The sequence below is a fragment of the Lepus europaeus genome, chromosome 16 (assembly GCF_033115175.1).
Source record: "Lepus europaeus isolate LE1 chromosome 16, mLepTim1.pri, whole genome shotgun sequence".
Taxonomy (NCBI): domain Eukaryota; kingdom Metazoa; phylum Chordata; class Mammalia; order Lagomorpha; family Leporidae; genus Lepus; species Lepus europaeus.
Genome location: NC_084842.1, coordinates 53,042,328 through 53,064,758, shown reverse-complemented (window position 1 = coordinate 53,064,758; position 22,431 = coordinate 53,042,328). Strand labels below are relative to the sequence as shown.

Below are 22,431 nucleotides of genomic sequence, written 5' to 3'. Positions count from 1 at the left end.
TGGCCAGGGAAAGCAGTAGAAGATGGCCCAAGTGCTTGGGCCCCTGCACCCTCGTGGGAGACCTGGAAGAAGCTCCTGGCTCCTGGCTTTGGATCAGTGCAGCTCTGGCCATTGCAGCCATATGGGGAGTGAATCCACTGATGGAAGACCTCGCTCTCTGTCTCTACCTCTCTCTGTAACTCTTTCAAATAAATAAAAAATAAACCTTAAAATTAAAGAAATAAATAAAACATTAAATAAGGGATAAGATATTGCCTTTTAATTATATACATATTTTTAAAGACATTCCAGAACATGCTGAGTATATCAAATGTCTACATCATGAGACATTTGAGAAGTTATGTGTACTGCATTGAACATGGTTTGGATCCAAGAGAGGAAGTCATTGAACAGCTCTAATTCTGTAACTTATTAGAAGATGGTGCTGACTGAGTCATCTACATGTTCTCATTGGCAAAATATGTCTGACATGGTTACCAGGCAATAAATGGCTCATTGTACAAATTCTATATCTGTTAATCCATAAAGCTTTCAGTCATCTTATTAGGAAAAATTCAAAATAGACACAACTATATTTAAAATCTGATAGAGATCAAGTAGAGATCTCTGGTGTGTGAACCCATATCATACAGAAATAATTAGGTAGCTGAAAGGATATAATGATAGCATTTTTCTTGATCACAGTAAATAGGAAACATCCCAATTGTAAAATAATGGATTATTAAATATATTATGATACTAATCAACTCTTAATATTATGCAACATTTGATGATTTTTAATTGTAGTTAAAGAAAATGGCATTCTTGATATAACAAGTGGAAAGATGCAGTGATATAAAAGGGTATGTGTAATAATACAGAATATCATAAAATTATGTATATAAAGTAATGAAGGGGCCAGCGCTGTGGTGCAGTGGGTTAACTCCCTGGCCTGAAGCACTGGCATCCCATATGGACGCTGGTTCTAGTCCCAGCTGCTCCACTTCCGAAACAGCTCTCTGCTATGGCCTGGGAAAGCAGTAGAAGATGGCCTAAGTGCTTGGGCCCCTGCACCTGTGTGGGAGACCCAGAGGAGGCTCCTGGCTCCCGGCTTTGGATGGGCGCAGCTCCAGCCATTGAGGCCAATTGGGGAGTGAACCATCAGATGGAAAACCTCTCTCTTTCTCTCTGCCTCACCTCTCTGTGTAACTCAGACTTTCAAATAAATAAATAAATCTTCCAAAAAAAGTTATGAAAATTGTAGTAACAATAGTAATCGACAGATAATTAGATTCTATAATATTTTATTTTAGATTTTAAAGTTTAGTTTATTTTTAAAAATTCATTTATTTATTTGAAAGTCAGAAAGAAGGACAGACATAAATTGACAGAGCTCCTATCCATTGGTTCACTCCCTAAATGTCTACCAAATCAGGCTGAAGAAAAATGTTGGGAGATCAATATAGGTCTCCTACATGGGTGACAGCTATCAAATTGCTTGAACCCTCCCAGAGGGCACATTAGCAGGAAGCTGGAATGGAGAATGGAGCTGGGACTCCAAACTAGGCACTTGTACATTGGAGGCAGTTTCCTAGGAATTTAACTATTGTGTCATACACCCACTCCTCTAGGACATTTTACTTTTTGCAGCCTAAATTAAATTTCTGAATTTCTCATTCATTTCTAACTAGAAAACAGACTATGGAATATTTAGAAAAAATTATATTAGGGTCACCATTGTAAACACAAAAAAGGGTTTATTTAAATCAAGAAATAAGATTGCTTTAATATTTTTAGAGATTTGGAGGTTAATTTAACATTCTAATGCTAAAAATGTGAACTGCTTTATGGACCAATATGAATACCCTGGACCCAAGAACACAGAGAATAAAAAATATTGCATCTATTCCTACTTTTTAATTGCATCTTTGCTAGTGTTGAATCAAAAATAACAGGCTTATATTGTTTTAAGATTTGTGAAAAAATAGATTTTGTAGTATCTTATGACCCCAAAAGTTTTTAATTCTCATGCAGAAGCAAGAAAATTAAAACTATGGAGACAAACTTCAAAGTATTGTACAAATCAAGACAATATTTGTTTTTTCCAAATATAAAGGCATTTCTTCAAGAACAACAATTGGTCACATCCAGGAAGAGTAAAACACTTCCCCTTCTTCCCTTCAATAACAGCTAGATCTGTTATCTGGGTAGGAAAATAAGATATCTGCTTTTCCAGGCTTTCACTTTCATAATTCCTCAAGTTAGTGTATCTGACAAGGAGTGACTGATTCTTGTTAATACAGAAAAATAAATAAAAAGGGTTTCTTTGATATTTAAAAGTATGTCTAAGGCTTTATCTCACTAAGTACAGAAGCAATATAAGCAGAACGTGAGAGGGAGTGAGGAAGGGGCAGGGACAGAGAGTGTAAACCTCTCAAATAGTAGAGCCAGAATGATCCAGTTGAAGAAATGCTAGTATAACTAAAGAAATACAGGGAGAAAGAAACTTCTCTGTGAACACCAGCTCTCTCATTGTATTTCTAGTGTTAAACACAAGCTATATGACTAAAGAGTTTATTAGCAAAATGATCCTGATGAAACAAGATAAAACAAACAACCTGAAAACCATGTCATGTTTAACTACAACTTTTTGTCTTCCTCCTGCCCAAGTACTTGTTTGATACTCAGCCATTCCACTTAAATGAGTGTGAAAAAAATGGATCACTGAGAAAATCCTTTCGTCCATTTTTATTGAATAGTAATGCTTATTGCTTTTGTAGTTCCATAAATATTTTGTTTAAAATGGTTTCTTTTTCCTTTGTAGGGGGCAATGGATTTTTCCTTTCTGTTAAAATGTGTCTGAAATGGGGAAGTTTTGTTAAATATTTCTGTGCTCCCTAGAAACCATGCATGCTGCCCCTCACTAAATTTACTTAATCTTCTCTGTGCACCACTCACCACTTGCAGTTCTCTGCAACAGGCAGTTATCTTGAAGCACAACTCAGCTGGCTCTCCACTTCTTTTTACATTGTCCTGTAATGGTTAGTGCCCGTGTTTCTCAGCCCTGTCTCCATTACCAAGACCAATCACAATGGTAAGCAGGAAGAATATTTCTAGATTAAGAACCATGTTTTAGAACTATGTGACGTACCTCTTTCACAACTAGAATTCTATAAATTTCTAGGCAAATGTGTACTGAAATTTTATTCTTGAGCAGTTTTTATAAGTCATTTTTCTTGTCTTTTACTTTTAAAGTTCTTTATTTTTAATGTCTTAGTATTAGACCAAATAAGGGTGGACCAGTCCTTACAAGTAAATCTAGATCTAAATTATACCTGAAGTTAATAATAATGTGTTTGTTTAATAATCTTGTGTTGTGGGCTCCTGTTAGACATCCACAGTATCATCTTGGATTTCCTATAGGTCTTACTGAGACTGACTTAATTCAAAGATTTGATATGACATTTGAATATTTAGTGGGTCAGACACTATCATGAGACATGTCCTTAAAATACACACACACATACACACACACACAAAAGCTTCCTCAAACCAGAACATTTAAGAGATTAAGATTTAAATTTTAAGAAAGTACTTTAATTCTCACCTAATAACATATATCAATGATACCTTGCCTTTAATTCTGATTGCATATGTTTTTCTACTTGCAATTAAGATCATTTTAATCAGAGCACTCAAAATTGAGCAATCTCTCTCCAACTTCCTGTACTTTATTCCAGCCATTATTAGCATATCTGTAAATTCTAGAAATGCACACTATGGAAATATTCTATTTATTGACCAATGTATTTATTTATTTATCAAATTATCAAATACTCAATTTTTGAGTATCAAATACTCAAGATTGAAATCTTGAATCTAATCCTGAAAATGATAAAGACATATCTCAATGTAGAATGATGTTGTCTCAGAGGTTATCATTGATCTATAGAAGTGGTATTTTATATAGCCAAGTTTAAAAAGAAACATCCACTTTTTGGCAAAGTAAACTTTAGCTAACTTAAAAAGAAAAATTAAACCACTATATTTAATTGTCTTCCTTCCAGTAACTTAGATTGTGTTAGTACTTAAGTAGAGGAAGAAGCTATGCTCTTGCTTGCTTAATTATACCAAAGTTTGCTTGCTTGATTACACTCACAGTCCAAGCAATTTTGCACATTTTATGAAAAGGGAATTCTAATTTTCATTCATAGTTTAGTTAAAGTCTTCTACATAAGCTGCTTCTCATTAATCCCTAGTATGACAATGCTTCCCTTTAATAAGTGATATTATGTATTCCACAGAGTGTTTTAACGTCATTATTATCAATAGCAATTTCATTTAATTAGAGTTTTTTACAACTATCACTGTCCAAGGTTACCAGTATGTAATTTACTCCATAGGGAAAACTAAATCTTTAATACTATGAATCTTTTAAACACGAAGATTATCACAGAAATTTCTTGGTAGCCAACATGTCACTGTGTTTCTAGAATACTAATACAGGATTGAATTCCCCTTCTCATTATTTTAATGACCATATTTTGCATTTAATGACTTCATGCAAACTGGAAACAAAGCCCCAAACAAAAATACAGGATTTTAAAAAACAGAGACTTTTCCATATTTTCAAACAGACTTATCTTCTGTAGGTATTATTTACTTAAAAATTAAAGTACGTATATAGCTTAGCAATTAAAACTAAAATATTCCACACAGAAGTACCCGGGTTCGATTCCTTGATTTGATTCCTAAGTGCAACTTTCTACTAATACAGAGACAGCAAATGGGTTCCTGGCATAAGTTTTCAGACTGAGATAAAGTTCTCAGCCTTTGTCCCTTGCTGTCCTAGCACAAGCCATATGGGCATTTGTGGAATGAACCAGTGCATGGAAGCTTGCTTTCTGAGTCATAAATAAATAAATAAGTAAATAAATCTTCATTTGACTTTCTAATCCCCCTCCCACTCCTGTTCCCATTTTTTAAAAAATCTGAAGATTATAAGATTTTCCTGAAGAGAAAAATTAACATTTTAGTGATGTATTAATATATGAGATCTCCTATTTTCATATTAAAACTTGACATTATTGCTCACAAGTATATAAAATGCTTTCTCTTTACAAAACTCCAGTGGTTGCTGTAGGAATTTGTTTTCGACACAGCTAATACTGAAATTTCATTGAAATTTTCTTTTCCTTTTGTTTCTATGACACTTTTTTATCTTCCTATTTCTTGGCAAACTTGCTGTTTCATTTACTAACTCAACTTCCTCATTCAAGTCCTTAAATGCACATGTTTGATATTCATTCTTTATTTCTCCTTTCATCACTTTAAGGCTTTTTTTTATACCTTTATTTTCCAGTTGCAAAGAATTTAGCTAATTCCTGACAAAAAAATTGGCTTTAACCCAGATCTCCCCAAGCTTCTCATTTAAGACTGACTTCTAGCCAGTCCATCAAGACATCCCCCATCCTCTCACATTTAATTTATCCAAAGCCAGTTTATATTCATTTGCATTAAGGTAAAAGAGATGTCAGTTCTGGTACAGCTAAAATGCTTTTACTACATTAATCAGTGCAGACAGCTGTGAAAGTTAATGACAGTCATAAAAACAGCACATTGAGTAAGAGAAAAGTTGGGTCTAAAGTAATACCATAAGAATAAGCAGACACAAGCAACTGTTAGATATGCTATGATGGCTTCTAGGTTTAAGGGAGTGAAGTATTGTGGTTAAGAGATTATGTCACTCTTCTAATAGTAATCTGTTACCCAGTCCTAGCCTCATACCTGAAAAGTAGGCAAATAAGACGAAGTGCTGCAGAACAGCTCCTTCCGAATGCACCATTAGCACTGGGGGCACATATGCCCATATTCTCTATCTTTGTAAGATCATCCTACCTGAAAACATTTCTTTATATCTTAAAGTCGCCCAATGTACAATTAATGAGCCACCAAATTCTAAAAAGAAATTTTTAAATGTGCTACTCCAGTCCAATTGCTACTGCACTCTATAAAACCTTAGATACCTACTGCCCAGACTAATGCACCAACTTAACTGATATCCCTAGCCCTGAACTTGGCCTCTTGCATTCATCTCCTATACTGTTAAGAGTGATGCATTGAAGAAATAAACTCATCTATGAGACTCTCTTAATGACAAGTTTCCAGTTATTTCTCTTATTCAAAAGGATACAATTCATTAAACTACATTTATGCTTCCTATTATAGTTTTTTACAAGACTTGCCTTAAAAGGCCCTTAAGGACACCTTTGGCCTCAATTCCTGAGCCTGCACTTTACACCAGTGATATGAATTTGCTGAAGTTGTCCCAGTCATGTCAGATTGCTCCATTGCTCTATGTTTTTGTTCATGCCGCTTTCTCCGCCAGAAAGCTCCTTTCCCTCACTGATTCTTTCCCAATCAAACCTGTGGATATCCTGTTCCCAGATATTTTCAGGGACTTATTCTTAATGGATTGGGTAGCAATTTTTTAAAAATTCTTTGACATAGTGCTTGCAAACATAGTACATCGTAAAAATGGGCTAAAAATTCTTAGATGATAAGGAATATTTTATCCCCCATTGCTAGCACCTGGCACATAATAATTTCCCATGTTGATCTGAATTCTTTAAAAATTAGCTATCAGCAAGTACTGTCATATTCATTTCATTCTGAAAGTGTATGTTTGCGATCTCCATATTTTAATATTCCTTACTCACCATATTTATGGGATCAACTGGTCCAATGCTATTTACATAAACATCGGTTTCAATTACTGTGGGCCTCACTGTAAAATACCAACACAAAGAATGGTCAAGAATTAGATCAGAGATAGTTTTGAGTAAATTTTAGTTTTAAATAAATCTTAATGACACATATTATTTTGTCATTTCAATCATAAAGCCTTTCCCATTGTGAAGTGCAAAAACATGATTTATTGTAAAACCCCAAAGAGCTTTTCAGTTTATAAATTAGTCAATAAGAAAACATTAACATTTTAACAAAAAACTTCCAACACAACCTATAAGTATTAAAATTATCCATTAAGATTAAGGTCGTTTATTCAATAAAAATATGCTAGATGGTTGGTTCAGAAATAGTTACAGAATTTTAGGAGTGGAGTTGATTTCAGATCCTAAATAATATATAATAAATTTACTGCTAATCAGTAGTGTGCTAATAAATATTTAACAAGTCTGCTCTTAGACAAGTGGGAAGAAGTCCTGACCTGCAGCTTTTGTTAGTTTCATGTTATAAATACTCTCACAAGGGCTGATTTAAAGATAACTAAGTGAAATCACTGAAAGCAAAGGTGGGACAATATATCATAAATGGCAATTGTAAGCAAGTATGATCCAGTTGCTGCACACACTAGAACTTGAAGTAGTATGAAAATTAAATCACATAATGTATAGCTTTCTGATTTCTATAAGCACATTTTCAAATAGTTTCTCCTATCTACCCCATCCCCCTATCAATTAAGATGTAAAAGATTCACATATGTGTATGTGTGAGTGTGTGTGTGAGAGAGAGAGAGAAAATACTGAGGAATAGGCACAGAGTAAAGGGTTTCCAAGTTACGCAAGGAGGATAAAAAAATGAGTAAGAAAATTGGTGGTGTCTCTCACAAGAAATTATGTAGTGGGGCCAGCACTGTGGTACAATGGGTTAAGCTACTATCAGAGGGCTGGTTGGAATCCCAGCTGCTCAGCTTCCAATCCAACTTCTTGCTATTGTGCCTGAGAAGGCAGTGAGTAATGGCCAAGTACTTGAGTCCCTAACATCCATGTGGGAGACCTCGATGGAGTTCTTGGCTCCTTACTTTAGCATGCCCAAGTCCTGGCTTTTTCAGCATTTGTGGAATAAATCAGAAATCAGAAGATGGAAGATTCTTTCTCTCTCTCTCTCTCTCTCTCTCTCTCTCTCTCTCTCTTTCTCCTTTGCTCTTTCTGAAATAAATAAACTTAAGAGGAAATAATATAGGAACTAAACAAATGATATAAAGCAGAAAAATCACCATGTAGGTTGTAAATTTTCTGTTACTGTAGGATAGTTTTCATCACATTTTTTCAATTCTTTGGAAACTTAATCTACCTCTCCTTTCAGGCCTAGTGCTTATCACTCCTGACATTCAGAAGTGATTGACCTAGTTCAGTTTCCCTCTCCCTCACACATAGCGGCCATGTCTTCCTGGTTGAGTATCTCTCCAGCCCCAGCCTCCCTGTCCTGTCCTAGCCTGGCAGATACCCCAGGCTACCACACTTCAATAGAACACTTAAAGCATTTTTCATTAGAGTATCTATACAATGTTTATTTTCACCCTTGCAATTAAAAAGCATACACTTAGGAAAATGCATAATATTTACAGAATTTGTTTTTCATCAAGAACAACTTTTATAATATGGTATACATGTTTTCTAAAGTAGAAAAATAAATTTCTTAGAAATATTTTCAGTATGCAAAACTGTTAAGTTTGAGGATCCATACCAAATGCGAAAAGCTAATCTGAGATACTAGCCAACAATTCAGTATCTTAAGTAGGTCTTATGATATATAAAAGGTTTTGCAATTTAACATAAGCTCCTGACCTCTGAGATGATTCACTTTAATGGCTTGCTGTTTATTTCTGACTAGCTATGACTCTTAGCTAATAATTAGCATATGATAAAACTAATCATAGCTAGACTTAAAAATATTTTTGAAAGTCAATTAACAATGAGATAAGTTTATTAGTCAATTTGTTGGTATATTATTACAAGTTATAAGCAATTATAGTAGGTATAAGGGATGTGCCACTCTTGGGTGATTAGTTTTTTTGTTTTTTTTTTTTTTGTTTTGTTTTCATTTAAACTAGCATTTCAACAAATACCAAATGCCTACTTATGTTGCATGATATTTGGTACTGGACATTAGACTTCGTTATTTATAGCCACTCTTTTCACTTTGACAATGTAGGAAATTTTAGATATGATTAACCTATCATAGTTAACTGATATCAACATTTTTTAGTCAATTATGAGATGAATTAAAAAATGTTAAAGCTGGAGCTGTGGCAGTAGGTTACAAGTTGCACGGCGTTAAAGCACTCAGGTGTTTCTGATCAACATACAGCAAGTGTGCCTTGGATGGAGCAAAGAAGAACTCTATCAGTAAGTCCAATGTAGTGTGGTGCCTTGGATAAAGGAGACACTAAATAATTGTGAAATATGTATTTACAAATTATAAATCTCTGACTTATTTTGTATCCCATTCAATAACTCTGGGATGTCAATGTTTGACCTTGTCCTTTCATCTACAGCCCAAAAACACAAGAAAGACTAATCCTTAAAGTAAACTGAAATAGTTCATATTTTGAAACTACAGCTAGTGATTGTATGCATGTATAGTTATGAGGAAAACAACAGATTGACAATGTTCCTTAATAGTGACTCATTGCCTCTAATTGATTCATGCTATTTGCAATACATATGGAAAATTACTTAAAAAACAGGCTTCATAGGTTAAGTACTCTTTTACAGCACAGTGATTTTTGGAGTCCAAAGTTTGTTCACTTCAAGGATAATACTGATGTTCAAAAAGGCAAACAGAATATTTGAATTCAAAGTCAGAAAAATTAAACTAAAATGGAATTGTCATTTGAGGCTTATTAAATGATGTCTTGAAAGTGGGCACAGACTATGTTTAATTCACCAATACACACAGAGATCAAAGATCCCTTCCTCTGCAATAGTGTAACAATGGATGAGAAAACCATGTACTGCCACAGCAAATTACATTTCTTAGATATGGAAGGCAAGCAAAGATGACACTGGATTATTTTTGCAAGAACTCATTTTGTGCTGTGATTCAATTTGGTCTAAGTTGCTCCCAAGAATACAAGTACATACACTCCCAGTGTGGGGGTGAGTATATAGAAAAAGGAGATTCAGGGTAACTTCAAGAACAACCAGCAAAGATGAAGGAAAAAGGTTGAAAGAATAAAGCAATGAAATCAATGAAGGCTTCCACTTTCCGTTTCCAGGTGGCAAATGCAAAAACTGAGGGAAGCCAGCTCCACAGGTAGGTAATTAAATTCTGAATCAGAAAATATAAAGAAAAATTGATTTTAATTTTTTTCATAATCGATCCTGACCATGCTTCCTTGAATAGTCTGTTCTAAGAAATATGCATCATATTATGTAGCTTTTGGTCATTTTGCATATTAAAATTAATTCAGAGAAATTAATAATTTTAGTTCCAAGAAGTAAGCTTTAAAGGCTCTTGTTTTTCCAGAATTGGAATATTTAAGAAAAGAATAAGAAAGAGAAAAAGTCTCTTTGATGTGGATACTGTAGTTTTCACACACAGCCTTTGTTTTACTTTATATTTTAGTATGTGAATTTTATTTCAATCAAAACATCTTATGAAACCAAGTATATCATTGTAAAGGATATAGGTACAATCCAAGAAAGAAAGCAATTACACAGCCTGAGGGGTTCTATATACCGACTGATGTGCCTCTCTTCTAGTCCTTGCCCACATACAGATTTATTTTTATAAAGCTGTATCAGGATGCTCACATCCTCTCTGGAGTATTCAGCTTCAAGTCCTGGCTCCAACTTCCTGTTAACATGCACCCTGGGAAGGAGTAGGTGATGGCTTAAGGTCTTGGGTACCTGCCTCCCACGTGGGAGAATCTGAATGACTTCTGGGCCCCTGGATTCAGCCTTGCCAACCATGGCCATTGCCGACATCTGGGGAGTGAGGCAGTGGGTATGAAATCTTCCTCTCTGTTTATCTTTCTTCCTATGTCTTTGCCTTTCAATGATAATAACAACAAAGCTGTGTTCAGAGCTCTATGAAACTATTCTGAAAGTTCCCTTAAGGAGTCATGTCTTGTCTGCTGATTCCTCTGAGGCATCAATTCTGGCATTCAATTGATACTTTTAGGAGAGACATGAGTCAATAATTTTATTTCTGATAATGTCCCAGAGTATACAGTTTTTAACATCATGCTAGGATAGTAAAAAAAAAGTTGAGAATCTATCCTTCTCTATTTTCTGAAAGAGATTTTGTAGGTTTACATTTTTATTTTATATATTTTGTAGAGTTTGTCCATGTAGAAAAAAGGTCTGATGATTGTTTCTGAAAAAAATACATGATGAGGAACAAATGCTGTGGTGCAGCAGTTTAGGCCCCACCTGCAGCACCAGCATCACATATGAGCTCTGGTTTGAACACTGGCTGTTCCACTTCCAATTCAGTTTCCCTGCCAATAAGCCTAGGAAGGCAGCATTGCTGGCTCATGTTTTGGGGCCTCTGCACCCGTGTGGGAGACCCAGAAGAAGCTCCTGGCTCCTGGCTTCAGCCTGGCCTATTCCTGCTTGTTGCAGTAATTTGTGGAGTGAACCAGTGGATGGAAGGTATATCTCTCTCTGTCTCTCCCTCTCTCTCTCTGTAACTCTGTCTTTTAAATAAACTAAAAAAAAATGATGATTATTTTTAAGTCTAATCATTTAAATACATTCTTGGGACAACAGAAACTTGGGGCTGAGAAATCCCTTGTATTAATACATCAACATCATGTTCCAATTTATATGGTTGTTTCATGCTTATGTAAGATTGAAATTTATATGAATATTCTATGACCACAACCATGTTAAAATATAAATCAATAACAATTAAATATATCTTGAATAATCCTAAAATATTTATAAATTAGATAACAGCATTTAAAAATAATCTGTGGATCAGAAAGAAATCATGATGATTTTATAATATTTTTCAAAATAAGCAAGAACGAAAATAAAGTTACAAGTTAATAAAATTGAGAAAATAATTAAAATGGAATCTTGATCTTATTAACATAAATGCTATATTTATCTAATAGATTGATTTAAAATTTAAACGCCACCCATGAAGGAAAGCTTAAGAATGTTATCACAGCTTGCAACTGTCTCATTGGGCTGCAGAGACAAAATTTCACTTAATGACTGTCATGACAGCTAAGGCTTTTTCAGAATAAAAGAAACGGGAGGATATTCTGCATGCAATTTACCCTCAAGGCATTTGCTAATTCCTAAATTGTGCACATGTGTGTGGTTATGGGGACAAAATGAATATAAACAGTTGCTATGCATCTAAAATTGCGCAGACAGATATCAGCTATGCAGGGAACGTCTGGACCACCAAGGAAAAAGTGTCACATCTCCAATGGAGAAGGGAAGTGCCTTAGGAGAAGGGGAAGTCCTACAATGTTTACTCCTTCATGACAATGGGATGTGCCTGTTCTCAGGAGAATGGAAGTAAACTAGGTGTCAACAACAAATGTGGATCTAGAATATAGTCCATTTTTTTAAAAATTAACTAATGTTCATTTAACTACAAAAATTAATTACAAAAATTACAAAAAGTAATGACAAAGGAATAAACTGTGAATGGCTACAGCTATGCTTAAGGAACCTATTTCTTTTTCCTATATCTCCACCTTTTACTATCACCTCCAAAATGCATGCAACAACAAAAAAGGAAAAATAGAAGTGTTCAAAAATCATGTCTTCAGTATTACTTGAATACAGAGATTGGTCCAGTGGCTGCAAAATAGTAGTAAAGATGTAAAACAAAACAAACTCCCACAAAACACCACCTCCTGGTAAGAAATCTCTTAAGCACTGTGTCACCTCTACTCCACAGCATCAGTGTCTGATGAATACAGCAGAGCGAGATACACTGTGTGGTAGAGAGGGCAGACTCACTGATGGGCTAATTGTGGACCTAAAGGGACCTTTAGAAAGGATAAGCATGCCATCAATTGGCAAATATTTAAAAATGTATCCCTGGAGCAGAAGATGTGAGAAAAGAGGGACCTACAAGGCTACATCATGTGAAAAAGCAGTATTTAAAACAAGACATTCTTGTTCGAAGGAAATCACCATAAGGAGAAAAAAAATGTACTTTGGAAGTTGAATAGTAAAAGGCAAAAAGAAGTAAAGGGGGCAATGGTTTGCTCCTCTAATTACAATGTAACCAATAAGTTGGATGTCATACAATTCCTCCCTCACCACAAAACAAATATAAACCATTGCTGCCCATGAATCTGTTCAATGTATCTGGGCTTTGCTATCATGATATACAAGGATATCAACGAACTAAGTAGCTTGTAAAATGCTCAGAAACCATGAAGTAAATAAGACAAAACAGTTACTGAAGAAATGAGAAATCAAGATCCTACAAATCAAAGGTGGAAAATTCCCACAGAGAAAAACATTAAATAGAAGAAAAAAAAGCTAAGAAAATACTCCAATCAGCTAAATATATTCTAATATACATTTAGAAATAAGAAAAATTATGTTTATTCAGAAATTCAGAAAATAAAAGAGATTTGCACCTATCCTAAGACCCTCTCCCTTCTACACAAACAAGAAAAAATGGATAGATGATTGAATAAACTTAGGACAGAACTGAAATAATAAGTAAAAACTACAAGATAACCAACAATCAATATACCAAAATGTTAATGATACAAGGGGAAAATTAAGAGAATATAAATGAGATGGAGAAAAGTCAGACTGTCATGGAGAAAGCTGTGCCGAAGTCAGCAATTGTGGTGCAGGCAGTTAAGCTGCTGCTTGCAATACCAGCATCCCAGATCAGAGTGCCACATTGTGTTCAGGCTATTCCAATTCCAATCCAGCTTCCTGCTAATAAGTCTGGGTAGGCAGTGGGTGATTCCCCAAGTACTTGCGCCTAGCGACCTCTGCCGGCGGGAAATTCCTGACAGTTGAGAATAAGCCTGTAAATCTGATGGATAATAACAAAGGAATTAACTTATACATTAAAAGATTGTTTTCATTTTGTCTTATAAGACAACATCCATTAATATGCTACATATGAGAGACATAAATTCACAAAGACAAAAATTAACTGGGTAGATAAAGGAATACCAGGCAAACAGAAACAGTATGAAGGCAGGAGTAGCAATCTTGATAACAAACGAAAACAATTTAAGCAGAAAGTCTTAAATGTGACAAATAAAATCGCATGTTCAGTGCTCAGTCACAATTCTGAAAACATAACATTTAAAATATCTACCTGCCAAATAGCTATGCGGTTCCCTCAGGGGGCAACATTTACAAGGGTAGAAGGGAGACACGGCAAGTAACACTGAAAATTAAAGAGTGGAAGAAATCAATAAATTCTCAGCCAAGGAAAGAAAACAAAGAAAGCAAAACACAATATAATGAAGGTTAAAAGAAAGACAAGATAGAAATCTATGAGGTAGGGATGGGAAAATAGTAGACATCATCAATAAATGAAACTGAAAAGCAGGACGATCTGGGAGTGGAAGACTATTGAAAACTTAGAAAAGTGGGCTGAGGTGGTTGGTGCAGCAGTCAAGACCTTGCTTTGGAAGCCTATTTCCCACGTGGAGATCCTGGTTGGAGTCACTGCTCCATTTCAGATCCAGCTTCCTGTGAATACACAACCTGGGATGGCTAAAGGACTTAGATTCCTGCCACTGTGTGGGAAAGCAAGGTGCAGTTACAGGCTCCTGGCCCAGCCCTGGCTGTCATGGACATTTTGGGGAAGTGAACCTGCAGACAAAAGAGCTCGCTCTTTCTCTCTCTCTCTCTTCATCCCTCTCTCCCTCCCTCTCGCTGCCTTTACAATAAAATAAAACCATTTTTAATACAAATAAAAAATAGAGGTCATTCTGCTTGTTTTATTTGACTTTTTTAAGAAAAGAGCAGTGATTCTGTAATATAGAATATAAAATAAGAAATAACAAAAGGGGAAGTCATCATTGAAACTATTTTCTGGTCATTTAATTCTAAGCAACTGCTTAGAAAATTTTGCAAATAAACTTCAAAACCTAGTTAATAGTGACATTTTTAACTACCAAAATTGACCCTTTCAGAAGCAGAAAGCATGATCAAATTTTCATAAGAAAAGGTGGAGATTACTGACGCCATAAACAAGAGTGTCAAATTGTTAAGTCAACAACAGGAGTCACTGTGTACTTACTCCTCATGTGGGATCTTTGTCCTTAATGTGTTGTCCAATGTGAATTAATGCTGTAACTAGTACTGAAACAGTATTTTACACTTTATGTTCTGTGTGGGTGCAAACTGATGAAATCTTTACTTAATATATACTAAATCGATCTTCTGTATATAAAGAGAATTGAAAATGAATCTTGATGTGAATGGAATGGGAGAGGGAGCGGGAGATGGGAGGAGTGCGAGTGGGAGGGAAGTTATGGGGATGGAAAAAGCCATTGTAATCCATAAACTGTACTTTGGAAATTTATATTTACTAAATAAAAGTTAAAAAAAAGAAAAGGAAGTGATTAATGATTCCAAAAACTATACATCTTGGGATAGTTTCACCACAGGATTTATGAAACCTTTAAAAGAATAATACCACCGACATTCTTAGACCTTTCAGAATGAAGAATAACTCCCTTTCATGAAGCAAGTACAAAAAAAAAATCTGAAATACCAATGAAGGAGCAACATTTGGCCTGCTGGTTATTACATCTATATCCCACAGCAGAGTGTCTGAGCTGAAAGCTGCTGCGAACTTTCCTGCTAATATGCCTGGAAGGCACCAGATGATGACCATCAACAAGGTAGACCCAGATCTCTGCTACCCACAATGGAGACTCAGATGCTGTTCCTGGCTCCTGGCTTCAACATGGACCAGCCCTGGCTTTGCTGGTGTTTGGGGAGTAAGTCAGTGGATGGAAAATCTCTCTCTCTTTCTTTCTCTGTCACTCTTCCTTTTAAATAATTAAACCTTAAAAATTAATGATAGATTAATATCACTCATTCACACACACACACACACACAACTGCAAATGTTAAACAATAAACTTTCAAGTAGAATCCAATACAATGTAAAGTATATCATGTATGATGACTGTGTGGTCTTGCTAGGAATGCAAGTAGTGGTCAATTAATGTTATATACAATATTAATAGATCCAAATGGGAAAAAAAAAACCTAGATTATTTCCAAAAATGTGGAAAGAGCCTTTTTCAAATTCCAACATCATTTCCTGATTTAAAAAAAAAATTAGGGAGATTAAGGAGTAATTTTTTGAGGTGAGTACACATATGAAAAAACACTAAAGCCACTTCCTCTAAGATTCACAATAGGGGGAGTTACCCACTACCTCCACTACTATTCAATACTCGACTAGACTACTGGTGAATATTGTTCCATATGAGACATCAGTTAGGTACATATGAGTTGGTAAGAAGAAATATGATCATCTAGGTGTATATGATATAGTATCTCAGAGAAGAAAGACACACAATTAATTTGAAAAATGGAAGTACAGTTCCTGTTCTTGTGTTAAACTTCTCATTGTTAGTTCTCCCCAAGTTAATTTGTGTATTTCACACAATTCTAGGATAAATAACAATGAGTTTTGTTCCAACACCATTTCCTTATTTAAAAAAAATCTTAGGAAGATTGAAGAGTAATTTTTTGAGGTGAGTACACATATGAAGAAAACACTAAAGCCACTTCCTCGAAGATTCATAACGGGGGAGTTGCCCACTATCTCCACTACTATTCAATAGTAGACTAGACTACATTGTTCATCAGCACTATACTAGACTAGCTTTGTTCATTAGGCTAAACTTGCTGAAAATAAAGACCATGTAGTAATATAAAAACACAAGAATGACAACAAAAACAAGGAAAAGAATAAAAAACAAATCAAGCTATGGGATGAGATTAACTTTATAAGACATTAGCATAAATGCTATCGTCTCAATTGAATCATTACCATTAATATAATGTAGTGGTACATAAATACAGAAATGGACGAGATAATGAAAGAGAAACACCAGAAATAACTAAATACACAAAAAATGTAAAGTATGACAAAGTTGATGTCTCACATAGCAGAGGGAAATATTGACATTTTAAAAAATGATACTGAGTCTACATAATAAATATTTGAAAAGGTAAAATTAGATCTACACTTTACACCACACACAGGAAAAATTTCCGAATGGGTCAGGGACCCAAACACCAAAACTAAAATCACACAAGTACCAGAAGTAAACATTCATGGGGCAAGAAAATTACCATCAATTTGGCTTCAAAGAGCATCAGTTTATTCTCTCTCAGTTCTGGCTGCTAGAAATCCAAAATCAAAGTGTCAACAGGCTACACTCCTAGGAGGCTCCAGAGGAGAATCTTTTCTTGTCTATTCCAGCTGCTGGTGGCTACCAGTATCCCTCATCTTAAGGGGCCGCCTTCATCTTTCATCATTTGTCATCTATTTCTTCTCGTTCTGTCTGTTTCTGTCCATCTCTCCTCTTCTATGAGAAACCTTATCATTGGATTTAGGATCACAGAGAAATTCCAGCATGACCGTCTTTCCAAATATGGTCACATGCAGAGATTCTGGGATGAGAACATGGGCATATATTTTTGCAGGGTACTATTGAGCCTTCTACAATCTTTTGTATATAAAATTCTCTTGTGACAGGTGCTTAGCCTAGGAGTTAAAATAACAGCATCTTATATCTCATATCTGAGTGCCTGGATTTGATACCTGACTCCAGCTCCTGACTCTAGGTTCCTCTGGTGCAGACCCTGGGAAGAAGACATGGTGGCTCAAAGAACTGAGCTTCTGCCTCCCATGGTGGATTTTCAAACTCCTGCATTCAACCAACCAAGTCCTCGCTGCTGCGCCCCTCACCTCTGTTTCACAACTTCTCAAATAAATGTTCCAAAAGAAGTTTAAAAATAGAGGGATAAAGACTTTAATATCCTCTAGTAAAAACAGAAAATTCTCACAAATGGTTTTAAATTGACCCTCAAGCTCATGACAAACATTCTGAAGCACTTATAATTAAACAAAAATTAATATAGTAATTATACACCATTTCTGAGCTATCAGGATGGACAAAACTAAAAGTCATGAGACTATAACCCATTATTCAGACTATAGGGAAGTTAGAACTTTCATATATTATTGTTAGGAATTAAAATTGCATACCCATTTTGGAGTGGAAATTTGTCAATCACTGTTGAGCAAAGTACATATGTACATATGTTTTGATTCAACAATTGAATGTATAGAAATTTACTATGAATTAAACATTCAATAACATGAATGCTATATGTGTGTATATTATATATATATATATATACATATATATATGCCCACAACTATGCATTGCTTCATTGTTCATATTTGAAAAATACTGGAAACAACCATACATATACGATTGCCTGACTAAATTATGACATAATTTCACAGTGGATTATAATGCATATGTTAAAAAAGAATATGGAAGATCTATGTGAAAAATACCAAAACATAAAATAATATTTAAAGTAGACTATGTTCCATATAAGTTAAAGAGTAAGAAAAAAAATCTTCTCCATTCTGCAAGTAAATACACAAGAATTAAGCAGAAGTCAATGACTTTAGTTTATCATGAGAGTGTGAACAAGGTAGAAGGCAAGTTAGAAAAGAAACATTCCACTGATTATATGTTTGTTTTTAATAATCTAATAGTTGCAAAAATAAATTATCAAAAATAACCAGAAAATGGATTGAGCTCAGGGTAGAACATAATCAGAAATACTTAAAATACACTGTATCAAAAATAAAGAAAAAATTACCCTGGAGAGAAGGGGGTGTATAAGAACTAACTTAGGTAACTTTGGGGAACAATATTTTGATCACATACAGCGAAGCTAAAGACAAAAAGAACATGAATATATCATTTGTTAATTTGCTTTCATAGGTATATATATGATAGATACATAGTAAATTGCTAAAATAAATGGAGACTTGAAGGGTTGGGATAATATGAGCAGTCTTCAAAAATTTCATGAGAAATTAGTATTATGTAAAAACTATGCATGGATTTCAAAAATATTTTGCACCAAAATGAATATATTTTAATTCTATTCTATATAAACTTTTGAAATACCCTCCTACAGCTACTCCTTATGCTAGAATTTCAATTAATATCTGTCAAATGAATGATGGTAATACTGACTCATCATCTGACAAGCAGAAGGGTAATAACTGTCAGAGGTAAGGAGCTTTGATGGATACTAGAGAAATGCTCGAGTGTGGTGACAAATATATGCATAGTCTCAACATCTCCTCACAACATAGCCATTATTCAAAAATGAAAAACCAATAACCTTATGGAGGAGAAAATTAGAAGAAATTCTAGTTAGTCACATTATCAAAGTTAAAACCACAGGAAATAAATAAATAAGCAATAACACTCTGTACCTTCTGCTCTAATACACTGAAAAGACACAATATCAGCCCTGTGGTATTTTTACTAAATGTATAGCCTCACCATAACAGCACAAACATCAGAAAAGCTCAAATTGAAAGTCATTGTTCAAACACTCCTTACAACTTGAGAAATTATAGCAGACTGGAGGAGACATGAAGACAAAAAGGAATGTGTGTTCTTGGTTGGACTTTTAAATGAGAAACAGAAGGCCATTAGTGAGTCACTAATAAAGAAAGGCTTGGGGATTAATTAATAGTATTGCATCAGTAGTTGCTTTGCAAGATGTAAGGGTTAGTGAGAATTCCATGTGCAGATCCTATTTTATAAGCCTAAAATTTATTTTGAAACTCAATGCTTCAAACAATTATGAAAATAAGAAATGAAACCTTAGGAAAATTGATTGAGACAATACACCAAACAATGAAATCTAAGATAAACAATTCAATGCAGATAAACTATTCAATTCAACTATTCACTAACAAAGTGAAAATTTGACTCCAAGACAGTATAAATAAAATTGGAAAATCCCTTTAAGATTGATTTATAAGTGAAGCAATGTATTACTAATAACAGGAATGACAACAGGAGAAAAAGCTCTGATTCTAAAATTATTGTTATCATATAGATTATATTTTGGTCATTAGTCTGCTTAATATTCTACAAATAACATTGAGTAACTTTTGCAATTTAAACTAAACTTCTAGCTATTTCACAAATGCCACTTGATTCTAACACAGTAACCCCTAAAAATACCACTGTGTCCAACTTGGTAGTAGTTATTTTATAATATTTAGAATATATATGTCCTGGAGAGATGTTGAATGGTTATTTTATTTTCTGTAATGACTTTTTTTAGTTTTTGGAATCAATATTATGCTAACGTATACCAATAAATTATGTTTTCCCTCTCTTCTCATTTCTGAGTTAAAATGTATACTACTTTTTCCTTATTTAAAATAATTAAAATTAAAAATTCAGTCTTGTTTACTTAGAGTTTGCTTTTTGATGGGAAATTATAGTGCTTATAATCAGATATAAGTAAATTCAAACTTTGTATTCTGTTGTCAGTATGGTATGATTAAACTTTGTAAGAGATTTAATCTAAATTTTCAATTTTTCTAGTATTGAATTATTTTATAATATGAATGTAATATTTCAATATTTGTATACAATATGTAAAAATCAAATCAGAGGGACTGGCACCGTGGCTCACTTGGTTAATCCTCCACCTGCAGTGCCTGCATCCCATATAGGCGCTGGGTTCTAGTCCCGGTTGCTCCTCTTCCAGTCCAGCTCTCTGCTGTGGCCCTGGAGGGCAGTGGAAGATGGTCCAAGTTCTTGGGTGCCTGCACCAGCACGGGAGACCAGGAGGAAGCACCTGGTTCCTGGCTTCGGATTGGCGCAGCTCCAGCCATTGCAGCCATTTGGAGAGTGAACCAATGGAAGGAAGACCTTTCTCTCTGTCTCTCTCTTTCACGTCTAACTCTATCAAAATAAGTTTTTAAAAAATTCAGAGTACTTAATATTTTCAGCTCCTTATCATTATGTTTGTCGCCTTTGACCACTATTATTCTATTGCTTTATAAAATATATAATATTTTATTGTGAACTATAATTACCCCACAGTGCTATAGAACACCAGATCTTATCCATTCCTTCTAAATTGGAATATAACTTAAAAAAATTCTTCTACTCTTATATCAAATAATTCAAATCTACAGAAGTAAATCTAAAACACATTTACAATTTTTCTTTATGGAAAATCTTAATAAAATTTAAGCATTTTAATAGGAATATATGATGTTCATGATTTTGATGTCATAAAAATTAAACATGGCAAACATATCAATCTCCATATATTGACTATAGATACATATATAAGTAATGTCAATGAAAATTTCTGCTTATTTATGTTTGCTTGTTTTAAAGAGTCATACAGAAAATTTACTATTTTATAAAATATATACATAAATGCAAAGGACGGAGAGTAATTATCTTGAAGAACAAAGTTGATTTTCTACATGAATTGTACTATCAAGATTATAAACAGTGCACAATTGGCACACAACTAGAAGTCCTATTTACTTTTCCAGTATTATATCATAATTCTCAACATTTTAAACAATTTAACAAAACTCTCTTGCTGCACCTCTTATCGTAGCACTTATAAAATAAGTATATTAAATATGCTTAGATGTTGCTTTTGCTCACCTCAGATCATGAATTTCTCAAATACAGTGCCAATTCATACTAATAATCTTCAAGACCAGAAAGGTCTTTCATTTACTTCAGATACTCAAATAATATGAAATGAATGATTAAAAAAGCATTAGTGAAGATATTTTTCATAATAAGCAAAATTTCACAATAAGTAAAACTTACCTCCTATATCTGGACGTAGTTTGTTGTCATAGCCTTGAAGCAATGAGTTGAGAATTTGTGTAATATCTCCTTCATGGATTTTTGGTGCCAAGACCCAAGTTTTGTTCACTGTTAAATCCTCATCATCTTCATCATCTGCTTTATCAACACTAAATAATTAAAAGAAAAATTTGGATGACTGAAAGCTGAACTACTAATATATATATATATATATATGTGTGTGTGTGTGTGTGTGTGTGTATATATATGCATATATAGATAGATAGATAGATAGTTTAAATTCATTATAATGGCAAAAAAGAGTGATGAAATTGAAATAAATCATTCCAGAAATGTTACCTTCAGTAAGACAATGTTTTCAGCATATCATATGAACGTTCCTAATAGTATAATCCCCCAAATTTAAATATTAACTGCAGGAATTACAAGAGGAAAAATTTAAAAAAATAATTTTCTACTATCCCCACAACTCATACAGATTAAAATTCATACAAATTATGGATTGAAAATATGTGGGACCGGTGCTGTGGCGTACCAGTAAAGCCGCCACCTGCAGTGCTGGCATCCCATATGAGCACCAGTTCCACTCCTGGCTGCTCCACTTCCAATCCAGCTCTCTGCTATGGCCTGGGAAAGCAGTAGAAGATGGTCCAAGTCCTTGGACCCCTCCCTGCACCTATGTTGGAGACCCAGAGGAAGCTCCTGGCTCCTGGTTCCGGACTGGCGCAGCTCTGGCCATTGCAGCCAATTGGGGAGTGAACCAGAAGATGGAAGTCCTCTCTCCCTCTGCCTCTCCTTCC

At 34.5% G+C, this 22,431-nt stretch overlaps 1 protein-coding gene across 2 annotated transcripts in view; it reads right to left on the bottom strand.

The window, feature by feature from the left end:
- The window catches only part of GABRG1 (gamma-aminobutyric acid type A receptor subunit gamma1), a 79,557-nt gene that overhangs the window by 33,939 nt on the left and 23,187 nt on the right, over positions 1 to 22,431 (bottom strand). For both annotated transcript variants that reach the window (XM_062213024.1, XM_062213025.1), the window contains exons 2-3: positions 21,632 to 21,780; positions 6,699 to 6,766 (exon numbers count right to left, since the gene is read on the bottom strand). In XM_062213024.1, the coding sequence (XP_062069008.1) occupies positions 6,699 to 6,766; positions 21,632 to 21,780 (217 nt within the window). The remainder of the gene's footprint in view (positions 1 to 6,698; positions 6,767 to 21,631; positions 21,781 to 22,431) is intronic.